Source organism: Ostrinia nubilalis, chromosome 1 (assembly GCF_963855985.1).
Source record: "Ostrinia nubilalis chromosome 1, ilOstNubi1.1, whole genome shotgun sequence".
In the NCBI taxonomy this organism is placed as follows: Eukaryota; Metazoa; Arthropoda; class Insecta; order Lepidoptera; family Crambidae; genus Ostrinia; species Ostrinia nubilalis.
This window is the reverse complement of record NC_087088.1, coordinates 3,187,917-3,201,188: the sequence shown is the minus strand read 5'-3', so window position 1 is coordinate 3,201,188 and position 13,272 is coordinate 3,187,917. Positions and strand designations below refer to the sequence as shown.

General features: G+C 36.3%; 2 protein-coding genes across 2 annotated transcripts in view; both read right to left on the bottom strand.

Moving 5' to 3' along the window:
* Positions 1-757: 757 nt before the first annotated feature.
* Positions 758-9,894, bottom strand: LOC135082408 (probable peroxisomal acyl-coenzyme A oxidase 1). Its single transcript, XM_063977238.1, has 14 exons — positions 9,870-9,894; positions 9,357-9,512; positions 9,014-9,161; positions 8,423-8,591; positions 8,026-8,149; positions 7,348-7,592; positions 6,835-6,995; positions 5,844-6,006; positions 5,188-5,378; positions 4,706-4,855; positions 4,511-4,616; positions 4,141-4,293; positions 2,950-3,066; positions 758-1,330 (listed from the first exon to the last, which is right to left on the bottom strand). Exons 2-14 carry the CDS (start codon positions 9,481-9,483, stop codon positions 1,184-1,186), a joined length of 2,001 nt encoding a protein of 666 aa, XP_063833308.1. The 5' UTR covers positions 9,484-9,512; positions 9,870-9,894; the 3' UTR covers positions 758-1,183.
* An 868-nt stretch (positions 9,895-10,762) lies between these two features.
* The window catches only part of LOC135084365 (probable peroxisomal acyl-coenzyme A oxidase 1), a 36,088-nt gene continuing 33,578 nt past the window's right edge, over positions 10,763-13,272 (bottom strand). The window contains exons 13-14 of the mRNA XM_063979172.1: positions 12,710-12,826; positions 10,763-12,237 (exon numbers count right to left, since the gene is read on the bottom strand). Coding sequence (XP_063835242.1) covers positions 12,091-12,237; positions 12,710-12,826 — 264 coding nt within the window. The 3' untranslated portion in view covers positions 10,763-12,090. The remainder of the gene's footprint in view (positions 12,238-12,709; positions 12,827-13,272) is intronic.

Here is a 13,272-nt window from a genome sequence, read left to right as displayed (position 1 = left end):
CGTTTGACCCTGCTATTACTCCTATGAGTATTTTGATGGATAGAAATTTCAGTAAAAACTTATTTTAGGTACCTAAATTAATAAAATGGGAATGCGAGAACATGTTTCTTTAAAAAACGTACCTACTACCAATAACAAAAATACTCGTTGACGTCAAGGAAAACAGCAGGTTTATTATATTTCTATGTACATTTACATTCGCAGTTCGCGCTCGTAGCATAATAGCTGTTTTTCGCGACTGTCATATACATTTTTGTAATTTTTAAGAGAACTCTTAATAAAAATAAAATAAAATTGTTATTTTATCCAATCTGTAGCAATATGACTTGGCCATAAAGCGGACTTTGTACTTTGCACTGCAATTAGATAACAGATTAAAATACTTACCTAAATATCGTTATTATCAATTGTTAAGTATTTATTTTGTTGTTTTGTAATTACATCATTATCACTGATTACAACTTTTACGACAGCACAAGCTAAAAACTGTCATCTAACATTGCAATAGGTGTCAATTTGCTAAAAAATAAAAGTTTATGAGCTGTCGTAGAACTATGTCGCACTGTACTTTTGTAAATAAAAAATATCAAATCTCTAGTATTTTTTTTAAATAAGAAATAAATAACTGGCATTTAAACATGGCATTTATGTTCGTGCTATCATATTGACCCTGACCTGACGGGTTTCGAACCCACAACTGCTTCTTAAATTGGAAAAGGTTCGTAAAGACGAAAATGTGAAAAAAAAAACGTTCATATAGTATTTATAAATTACAAGTTTATTACTTACAATTATTTATATTTACATAAATATTTATATTTTATGCTAAATTCTCTTCCTTCGCATCTCTAAATGAACCATATCGCCTACCTAAGTTAAAATACATAAGTAAAACACCATTTTACCCAGAATTTAAAACTGTTTCAGATAGGTACACGAAAACGTTTTACATAATTATACAAAATACAATTCATACAAAAGTTTTTTTAAAATCATAGAATGCGTTATTAAATAATAACAAAAAGAACTATTCATGTATTAATTCTAACTTTAACGGTAACTATAACGATAACCGGTGTATTTTGCTTGGAGTTTGACTGATTAAAATAAGATGGTGCAACTCAGTCATTATTGATCGAAGGTGGCGTGGTGTTGCACCTCTATGGAATCATTTAAAACAATTTTAAAGCTTGGAACTCTTGATGAAAGGCTTGAGGTACTTGTGGAAGGACTGGTTGACGGGCTCCTTGTTCAGAGGACTCTTCAGGGCATCTTCCATCAGCCTCTCGTACACCCGACCGTCGTACGACCCCAAAGTTGAATGCAAATCCTGAAGGTAACAATAATAATGAAACGTGACCTCAAGGGGTTTATCTTATCATATCATATCATAATATCTTAGACAAGAAAGGAAAGAAATCACAAAAGTGACGGCACAATTGAACGGTCTTTTCGCAATGAAGCGATCTTTTTCAGACAACCTAGAGGACAGTATTACCTAAAAGGAATGTGTTTTATTCTTAAACTCATTAGTATTCTACGGACTTATTTTCCTAGGTCACTTTTTTCCAGACCTCACCACGGTTTAATTTCAGAAACAACTATACCGGCACTCATTTTTCCAAACAATAATAAAATGTTATCCTACTTCCTACTAATCCTACTAATATTATAAATGCAAAAGTTTGGATGTCTGGATGTTTGTTAATCTTTCACGCAAAAACTACTGAACGGATTTTGATGAAACTTTAGAGTATAATTGTTTATAACCCAGAATAACATAATATAGCTCGTATAATTTATGACGATCTGTGACAAACTAAATTTCACGCGGGTGAAGCCGCGGGCAAAAGCTAGTAATACATATTTGTTAAGATCTTAGGGGAAAGTAGTACGAGATGATCCCCTTAAGCGGGAATAGCTGTAAAATACTTATTTTTCAAGGTAAACCAAAAATAAAGACGATAACTACTAGTATATTTATCTATCCAACTTTTCTAATACTCAAAACCAGAAATTAATTGAGGTTTCATTAAAATATTTAATTTTTTGCAAAACCTTACAAAGTGATCATCTTGTACACCCCTGTGGGTAAGATGATCCCCCAGGTAGGGGTAAGATGATCCCTATGATTCTATTCTATGATCTATTCTTTTCTGGTTGTATTCCGTTCTGAGTACCTAATTATGCGAACAAATCGTTCAAAAGTTAGAAAAGAAAAACATTTACGATTTAAATAACGAAAATAACTTATTCTTCCTAAGCACCTGCTAAAAAGCGTTCAAATAATTTAAACGCTTTTTGGCTGAAGCTGTGTTGCATATATCACAAATAAATTCATCATCTTCATCACCCTCTACCCCAGCACATGCTTTGTGACCCCATTTTCCACATGCATAACATTTTATCCATCCTTCACCCTTGGTCTCGCTTTAAAACTTTTCTGTTCAGTACAGCCACTCAGTATCATCTTCTTCAGACTCAGGTGAGTTATATGAAGTTCTCTTTCTTACATTTGACTTCCCTTTACCTACTCCATTGCCTTTTTTGTTTCAATTCCCAGGGATCATCTTGACCCAAGTCCCACTTTTTGTTAAATATTTGCTAAAATAATCTACAAGTACGCGGCTACGTTTTTATGGCCAAAATAATAAAATCAAACATAATAGAAAGCCTAAACACAATAGTAATTACATTTAACATTGTTTGAATAAAAGTAACATAAACTCAAAGTCATGCCTATTTTAGATCAGAAGTACACAATTTTTCTTTTTTCTCGTCAAATTCGATGTATCGCTCTCGCCACCATTACGATTTGACTGAGGCGGGGAGGTGTCCAGAGCTATGTTTTAGCAGTGAAAGAAATATAATGACGTTAGTAGTTTCATCACAATCGCGAAGAATCATCTTACCCCAGGGGATCAACTCGTACTACTTTCCCCTACATACCTGGTCATAAAAGTCGAATGCGTCTACGAGTGCCACAGCATTTGGCCTGATCAAAGTCAATAGCACCTCGTATTTTTCTTTAAGAACGGTGACATCCTCTCTGGATATGTTCGAGTACTGAAAACAAGGAGAATGTTAAGATTTGTATGTCGTAAACGTGTTCAGAATTAAATACCTCAATGAAAGAAAATTAAATACCTCATTTACTAACAATACTCATTTGAAACATTTGAAAGCACATAAATATTGACAACGACGTGTTATCGGTCACATTAAGCGATTTGAGTGTCAGTTGGGGTTAGACCTATGCTCTGCAGTGTCACGTTTAACGTTAACCCTGTTTGTTTAGTCTTCGTATTTATTTACTTTGTTTCTAACCATAGCGAGGTTCACGACACATCAGCCCCCCTAGACAAAACGCACTTTTTGATCGAATCGAAAATCGAATCCGTCAAAACTCCATACAAAAAAGGGGCTTTTCGACCACTTTTCGACTGGTTTGCGATTAAAATTTGCACTTTGTCTAGACCCACTGCAGGCTAATTCAAATGCATTTGTCGATCGTAGAAATCGCCTGTCAAATAATTTTTAGTAAGTAATCAATTTTGCACTGATTGTCAAGGTAATACAGTTGAAAATTTAATATCAAAGCCAGGAGGTTCCTACTGTCATTCTGCCGATAGTAGATGTCAAATTTCCAATATCTGTGGGTCTAGACAAAGTGCACATTATAATCGCAAACCAGTCGAAAAGTGGACGAAAAGCCTTTTTTGTATGGAGTTTTGACTAATTCGATTTTCGATTCGATCAAAAAGTGCATTTTGTCTAGACCCACTGGTCTTCTCGGGTCTTCTCGTCGTCTAAATGCGTTATGAAGAATTTTATTTGACTGGTCGCGTTCAAGTGAATTCCTAAACGCAAAGGTAAACTTAAATGATATTTTTACCTGTTTCTAGTGAAGAATTAATCTACCTATCCAATTTTTTTCTGATTTTTGTGATGGCTAGATATCCCATTCTTATTATTTTTTGAACTACCCTGGACAATTAGTTCGAAATCTTCTTTGTCATATTTTTTTTATCCTCACAGAGGAAGCTTTTGCATCTCAACTGATGGAAAGTGATGATCAGGTCGAAAGTGGAAGCTTAGGTGAAGTGTTTCATGATGTGAAAGCTATATTACATTTCTTACCATCAATAAATCTCCAGATGTCTCTAGCCCCCAGTAGACAATGTAGAGCTGGGCCAAGTAGCCCGACACAGAAGCTACGCCTGTAGACGTGGTCATGGAATTTCGAATAGTTTCCCTCCAGTACCCATCGCATAGGATCGCCCGGGAATGAGCCTGAAAAACATACAAAACGTCAAGACACCACACACAAACAACACTAGGTCTTTTATGCATAAAAATAGGCCTATCCTAAAAAAGTACGCTATAAACATTATAACTTTATGAACTGAAAAAATAACGAAATGGAGCGAGACTTTCAAGGTCAATCAAATAACCACACCACGACGGATTCCATTAGCACGAAAGTAGGTATTTAAAAAGAAGCGTTTACCTCACTAGCCTTGATGAGTTGTACGGACGCCAAATTCCAAGCATCCTCATAGTCTTTGCCAGCCTTTACGTGCTTTTGAATAACATTAAAAGCATCTTTAATTTTGCTAAAATAAAGAGCAAATTGCTTTGAAATTAACAGGATTGAAACTGGTTTCTGATACACAAACTTCAAGTGCATACAAACTGAACTTACCCTGCTGCCACGTGATACAGACCCTCGATGATTCCCTCTGGTGTATTCTGCCACATTTGGTTCTTAAATTTCATGCCGTCTGCTAAATAAGAAACACTTGGTGCTAACACTTTCCCTTGTAGAGCTGCAGTCCACGCTTTCATTAAGTATCTACAAACAAAATATGGTAAGTCGTCTTATATTGAATTTTCAAGATAAGTAGATATTAAATAAGGATGTATTTACTGAGTAAGTGTGCTACAGTTCAGAACTCATCATCACTTACCATCACGTGTGATTGAGATCAAAGTTTCGAGGGCGTGTGGTTCCTATCGTCAGATTCAGATTCCGGTTCATATCGTCAGAAGCTAAGGTCAGAAGAGACTAAGGGAAAAATGCAAACATCAGGCCTCTCCAACCTAAGTGGCCCTTTTGCCTCTGTTAATTAGAGTGGAGACTAAATGACTTGCTTATGAAGTGTTTAGGAAAATGGAATTACCTACCTAGCAGTCTGCAGAAGTACAACGGTATGCTCGCCCTCGTAGGTAACGGTGGCGGTAGCTAGACCGTACAGGATGGGCAGGTTAGAGGAGGCCATGTAACCGTGGCCACCGCAAGCTAGACGGCACTGCTCCACCAATGTAGCGCCGTCTCGAGATGAAGTCGCCTTGAGGCAGCAAGTCAAAGCATGGAGCTAAAAAGGTTTAAGGACAGTTCATCACAAGATTCTTTAATGATGCTAAACAACTAGTATAAAAGGTAAAACCTCCTGCTTCAGAAGATAAATCAGAAAAGTCGTAGGTTCGATTCCCACCTGAGCCAGTCGATTTTTGCAAATTTTAAATTAGCTTATTACAAATTGACATCATGATTGTGAAGTCTACAGTGTTGATTATACTGAGTATCTTCATTATATGACCTGATGATAATGTGTGTAGTGCCGCGATGATAGCGCGCGCTACGTGCCTAGAAACTGTACACGAGAAGTAAATAAAATGATATAGGTATGTGTGCAAAGTCAGTGTAAACCACCAGCTTTTGCACGGAATACTACGGAGGTTTTATGCGTCGGCAACAGTCAGATTCTTTTCTAGATTGAATTGAAAGGTTAGTACTAGTATAGATCAAATTAATATTTTTGACATAGCATGATTTGTACCTCAGGCAAATGGTCTAACTTGCCCCTTCCCAGGTCTTCGACCACGTTAAAATATTTTTTTATCATCCAGGCGTGGGTGCTCACGTAAGCGTGGCTGGTCGCTATGGCGATGAACAGCTTGTGCTGTTGTGTCAAATAGTCCAGGATCTGTGTTTCAGGTTCTCTGAAAAGTAAGAATATTGATACATTTACTTCACACATAAAAATAACACTATATTTTTATTTTTTCTTTGTAGGTATGTTTTTAGCGACCATACCACTGCAACTATTCCTGAGGTTGCGGGTTCGATTCCCGCACAGTACAAACATTTGTGTGCATGAACATATTTTTTGTATTGGACTGGGTGTTTTCTATGTATAATATGTATATGTTACGGTCAAAGTGATAAATGTGAAAATTATGAATAATCGCCGGTTATTATGAATAATTACCGCATGATTTGGTAAATGTGATTAATATGAGGTCATTTATGTGTGTATAAAACTAAATAGGCGGCTTAGGGGTGGCCCAAGGGCCGCACCTTAACCTATTTTTCACTTTAAATCAAAACATTATGTTATAGGCATCATGGAAAAGTAATATTATGCAAAAAACATTCCAAACTTATTATGCCAAATTATATTAATATATGATATCAAAACGTTCAAAAGTTTGGCTGTACAGGAGCATGTACACAAGATGTTGTTCACTTTTATGAAATTTGTTAGTACTAAGGTTGAATTATTAAATAATCACTGTTAAATGTGTTTAATTTATCACTTTTACCGCGACTGTCGGTAATTATTCATAATAACCGGTTATTATTAATAATTTTCAATTTATCACATTAACCGTAACATATATATTTATAAAAATGAAGTTTTTAAGTATGTTTATATCCGTTGTCTTTGTAGAAGGTAGAAAAAAAAACCTGATTCGTACGTTCCAATCAAAGTATTTAAATATGCCTTTTTGATAGGATATGATCAAAAACTTCAATTCAAACTTTACTTGGCTTTCAGTTGTGACTGGTGCCTGACCGCAGAGTATCTAACAGCAATGGTGGCAGCCTTGGCGACGTAGAGAGCCACGTCGGACAATATGTTCACCCGTACCCTGACCATGGTGCCGTAGGTCAGCTTGTCATTCGGCCCTTTGATATAGGTCCCGTCCTGTAAGAATAGTGCCCAGGTAAATATGCGCAATTTTTTCCACCTTTATGTTTAGGTTTATAGTGATAAGAAGATCTGTAGCTGTAGTAGTCAACTGCAAACATTAGTAGCTTTGGGTACAAGACGTGAGTTTTTTTTCACTGAAATATTTTTTTTCAATGAATAAAGGTAGAGAGGTTATAATAAGCAGTCTTCACAGTTTTATAAAGACATCTGCGTAAACCTACTCGTGCCTACCACTGCAACATTTTTCAGCATCTCTATTTCTAAATGATGTGTCATTCCAAACCGTATAATTATTCTTATTTATGTTGTTGTAACTAGATAAAGTAGCATCTCTGTGCGTCATTACCTTCAACACTTGCGAATTTTTCATCAGCATATTTTTCCTTGGAATCCTGAAGTTATTGAAGCCCAAAAACCCATTGTTGACAGTCTGGAATCCCAACTTCGGGCCAATTTCCCCGACTTTGATTCCTGGGAGAGGCACGTGGGTTTCCAGATCGCGTATTTGCACCATGAACATATGAATTCCATGGTTCTTCCCGTTTATGTGCAACTGCGCTGCTATTATGCAATGGTTTATGGTTGATCCCACTGAAAATTAATTGAATGATTAACATCTAAACAATAATATTCCCGAGATTAAATGGCAATTTCGATTTGGTTTACTGATTTATATAAATATAACAGTTTATTATTATCTGAACATTAGAAATAATCAAAAAATCTAATCTAACAAATATTTCGGACATCTAATGATAACAGAATCGCTAGAAGTACAATAGGTACATACTAAACTAATATCTATCTAGCATTGTTGTTCGTATTTAGCTGGATACATTATGAATGCTCATTTAGTTTTAAAAAAGTCTATTAAAACACCCATCAAAGCCTTTGATTATTAAAATCTGACTCATCAGGATGGTAACGTCAGTTTTCCCATCTTCACCAGTCAATCATCTCCTAGTATTCTTCTTATTATACCGTTATAATAATAAGAATACTGAGAGATTATTGAATAACTTACGTCCGCCAGGCCACCACTTGTATGACGTCAGCTTCGGGCTGTTGAGGATGAACTCCTCAGTGCTAGCGTCGTAGGTGGCCGTCGTCTCCAAGCCTCGGAGGAACGTGCCATGGCCAAGTTCTGTCTGAAAGTTCAGGTCACTCACTCAATTGAACTATAGAAAAGGAACTAGGTGTAGTTTAAAACCAGTGAAAGAAGACTCTCTCATTCCAATACGACAGTTTTGATCACACGTAGCCAATAGCGATTATTGTTTCAATTATGAATTTAAAACGAGAACATTATGGGATGAACCCTGTAGAGCATGGCAATTATAAGATAAGTAGGAGGGAATCCTTTTGTCCAGCAATGGACGTCATTCGTCCGGAAAGAACAAACGTATGTACCTAGTACTTACCTGGGCATAACTCCCAATGATTTGCATTGAATGAGCTTTGGGCAGCCACTCGCTCTGTTGCTCCGGTGTGCCTTGACCCTCGATGGTGAGGATGAACATGCCCAAGTGGAGTAAAAATGGCGACATGTCTCTGAACACCATACCTTGCGCGCGACGAAGTATTCTGGGGCTACAAATCAAAGCAAACAATAATTTCTTTGTGTCAATAGTCGAAAGGTCAAAGGTGAATAGTGCGTACTTTTAACCCCTACTTTATGAGAAACGAGCGATGCTCAAACTTTTTTAATTTTGGTAGTAAATTGACGCTCAGCATCTTTGTTAGGTTTAAAGCCTAATTCCAAAATTAAAAATGTATTTATTTATTTAGGCTACTTAAATTAGTAGGTATAAGGAGCCTTTGCATGTGTCATCACTTTATTGCCCTACCAGCGCTACGAAACAAAACCTTTCATCCCGTTTAGTTTTATTCACTATGTTTGGCTTGTACCATATAAGTACTCGTACTTTGTTTCGACTTGTACCGTATCTTCGGCTTCGACTTCCTCACTTTCACTGAGAAAGCAAAGTTTAGTATTTTTTTAAGTTACTCACTCCGGCTCCCCATATTTATCCTTGCTTTCTTTTAGCACACTGTGTAGCAGGATGCCCTTTCGGACCACATTCTCGTACCGCTCATTGTAACTCAGGTACAACTCTGGCACCTCATCTTGCAACTCTTTGACGCTGAGTATTGCGTTTACTGAAAAAATAAGTTACAAACACTTACGTAACACGTAAGAAAACCTTTGTAAAATGATAATACAAGTTACATTATTTGCCTAAAGAATTCCGTGATTCTAAAAGAACAAAAATGAATAGGTACGATACATTATCTTATTTTTTTATTGTTATTGCGACACGCCCGGCAAAATTAAGACTTTACTTTAAAACTCACCCAATCGTTTCCTTTCCTGTGTTAATTTTTCACCTCCATCAAAAATATGGGTAAGTTCCTTCACGTTGAAAGTACATTTGCTTCTCTCTTTTACCAAATTTTCGTTAATTTCTACATTTACGGCCATCTTATCATCCGCTATACGTCAGCCTTACTCTGAGACGATGAAAAAAGTGTGGTATCTCAGTGATAAAAATAAAAATTGTTTGAATAATTTATTTACTAAAACTACTGATAAGATAAACAATAAATTATGCAGCGTGCATGTGTTGTAAAATATATTGTTGGAAGTTAGAAGATAGTCCCCCACCCACAATTTAACTTGATTTTTTTTTCAGAATATTTTTCACGATTTTCCACAAGGTACTTACAGTTTTCTCGATTCAGAGAATACTGCTATGGAACTACCTGCAGTAAATTTTTCAACCTACATCTTCATCGTAAGATGTACGTAAAGTATGATTGATAGTGTTAGTGGGAGTTTAAACGAATGAATTAGTCTAGCTGACTTACTTTTATTGTATGTAACAAACAGATAGAAGAGTTTTTTTACTGTAAAAAAGATACACGTGATCGAGACGCGAGCCTCCACTTTACTGGTAATGTATATTTTGGTACGAATCCTACTTTTGTAAGAATATACGAGACAATAGATTACAAAAAAATCTAAAATAATAAGTTACCTACAAGTACCGAGAATAACAATGACGCTCTATGTTTTAGCAATGTAGGTAGTACCTATGAGTATACCTAGAGTAGGTACTATGACGAATACAAGCTACTAGTTGAAAAAAAATCCACTACAAAAATATGAATAGGATTTTGATAAGGATTAGACGAAATGACGTCCACTACTGGACAAAGGGCTCCTAAGGATTTCCAAAACGACCGGTCCAGCGCTGCCCGCATCCAGGCACCTGCCGCGACCTTCACCAGTCGGTCCAAATCTTTGGTAAAATATTAATTTGTCTGAAAAAAATAGCACGTGCACTGGCATTTTATTTCGTCATTATCACATTACCATTAATTTCTTTATTACTCAGCCATGTACTTACTACGTATTAAATAGTTAGGTATTCTGTGGCATGTATCGTACCTAGCATTGTTACCTCTGACTGTAGTTATATTAGTTACCTTATGGTGGCACAAAGAACAATAATTTCATTTACCTACCTACCTTTTATTTGCTGATAATCAACGTCATGCCACTACATGAGGTCGTGGCTTATGCTGTGAGGTTCTTTAACGTTGGCTTCAAAACAATTGCATTGCCGATTTGTCAGGATTTTGGTTTTGGTTCATTCATTTATTGGTTATTGTTTCTGTCTACATTTAACGTTAATACCAACAATATCTTAATTGCCATTAAGGTACTTGAAATGGGAATCTGTTAAAGAAGAACCGAATAAAATACAAAAATACTATTTTATTAATAAATTACATATTATGTACAACATTTCTCTTACACAATCTTTTCTTTGGCTACTAAACACATAAAACCTCCCCAAATGTTTAAATAAAATTGCCTAAGATTAAAAATACCCATCAATATTTTACAAAAATAAACACTTTTCGATTCTATAAACTTCATCTTTTTAGGCCGTTGCCTTACCAACAAGCTATAAATGTAACCTAACCACCAGATACATTGATAGGATTCTAGGGGTATCCTTCCGTTTGGCCAAATTACTTTTCGCCAAATTTCACTTCGCAAACAACTTATCGCCAAAGTTTCATTTCCCAAATGAACTTTTAGCAACTGTACTTTTCGAAAGTAATTCATTTGGTCAAATTATCATTTGGCAAAATTTTACTTGGCAAATTTTTATATAGCAAATGTTTTATTTTGCCAAATATTATATTCCAAATAATTTGTTTGGTCAAATTGACACTTCACATACTTACCCACCGTTACCCACAAATCAAAGCATAGGCACATGATCATGGTTTTCACAAGAATTTTATGTAAAACAAAGATATTGTAGAAAACAGTATGGTTGCAGAAAGTAGGTATTGGAGAAAATAGTAGGTTAGGTTAGGTTAGAACAGTGACCATTAACGCGCGAAGGCGAGCGATCGGAGCGAGCGAAGCGAGCGAAGTGAGCGTGCCGCGGCAGCGGCCGCCGAGCGCTAGAATCACCTTTATTGTTAATGAATCATTTGGAAATTTCGATAAAAAGAATGAAATATGAAAATTAATTTAGAAAAAAAATTATATTAACTACCCACTAAAAAAAATAATAACCACAAGCTTATTTGTATACCATTCTATGCACCAATCAAATTATTTTGTAAATTGTTTATCGTGAAATATTTTTGCCAAATGAATCATTTGGCAAAACATACTTTGCCAAACAATAATTTGGTAAACAATAATATGCCAAAAACGACATTTGCGAATTAAAAATTTGCAATAAGTTGTTCTGCCAAATGAAAAATTGCCAAATGAAAGTTTGCGAAACGTTGTTTGCGATGTGATAATTTGGGAAACGTTTTTTGGCCAAACATTAGTAATCCGATTCTAGGGTTGCAAATGATTAATTAATATTATTGACTGACTGAATCATCGTCAAAGCGCTGCAAACCGTATATTATTTATTTTTTGGTTACAGTAACATGCGGTTACAGTTACAGCTCGCTATTAAGTACCTATTGAACTACCCATAAACTAACTCACGTTGGTTACTTGTCTTATGCATGTCATGTGAAATGCTTTAATAGATTAACAGTAGTATCACAGTTTGGACTTCTGCATGAAGGGCTTGAGGTACTTGTGGAAGGACTCGTCGACTGGTTTCTGGTTAAGGGGGCTCTTCAGGGCTTCGTCCATCAGCCGCTCGTACACGCGACCGTCGTATGCTCCCAGGGTCGAGTTCAGAATCTTTGAATTGAAACAAAATAGGTAAGCATCTATAAAAGTATAGAAATCCTCTCATGATTGTGGATCTATGCAATTTCAAATCATTTAATCCAGTATCCCAGGGTTACAAAGAGACATTAATCGATGATTTGAAAGCACGATCTCCTACAGTATTTTTATCCAGCCACTGCCAAACATCTTATTCATACTTTATTCATATATGCTATAACTATGTAAATATAATGTTCATCATGTAAAATCTTATCATCATAACGTTTCAGTTACCTATACATACCTATTTCTAAATAAAATATTGCTTCCAAGTCCTTCGTTCGTTTCAGCCGAAAGACGTCCACTGCTGGACGAAGGCCTCCCCCAAGGATTTCCACGAAGACCGATCCTGCGCCGCTCGCATCCAGGCACCTCCCGCGACCTTCACCAGATCGTCGGTCCACCGTGCGAGGCCTGCCCACGCTACGTTCCAAGTCCTTACCTGATCCCTAATGTCGAACCCGTCGACCAGGCCGACGGCGTTCGGCCTGATGGCGGCCAGCAACTCCTCGTACCGCTGCCGCAGCAGTGTCAGGTCTTTGCTCGATATACTCGAATACTGAAACAACCAAACATTTACAATGGCATTTTTCTGTAGGATTCATGTAAAGGCTTATAGTAAGATATCATTTGGAAAAGTTTATGTGGCCTAAAAATTAAACGTAGGAAAAAAGTTAAAAATATGAATCTTTCTCGAGAAAACTACATAAATCCCTTCTTACTTCACTTATGTATTATAATTAGGGAAGATTTGATTGTTTATTTATTGGACAGATTAGAAAAGTCTAAGGCTGAGTTGCACCACCTAACTTTGGCCGTAACTTTGACGATAACCGGTGTTTTTGTATGGAGTTTGACAGATTTTTGACGTTTGTTAAAGTTAAAGTAAGATGGTGCAACCCTGCCTTACACCATTAAAATTCTTCATTAATTCTGATGAACAAATGTGGTGCAAAGTTCGCCGGGTCAGCTAGTTTTATATAAATAGGTTCAATCAACCCAAAG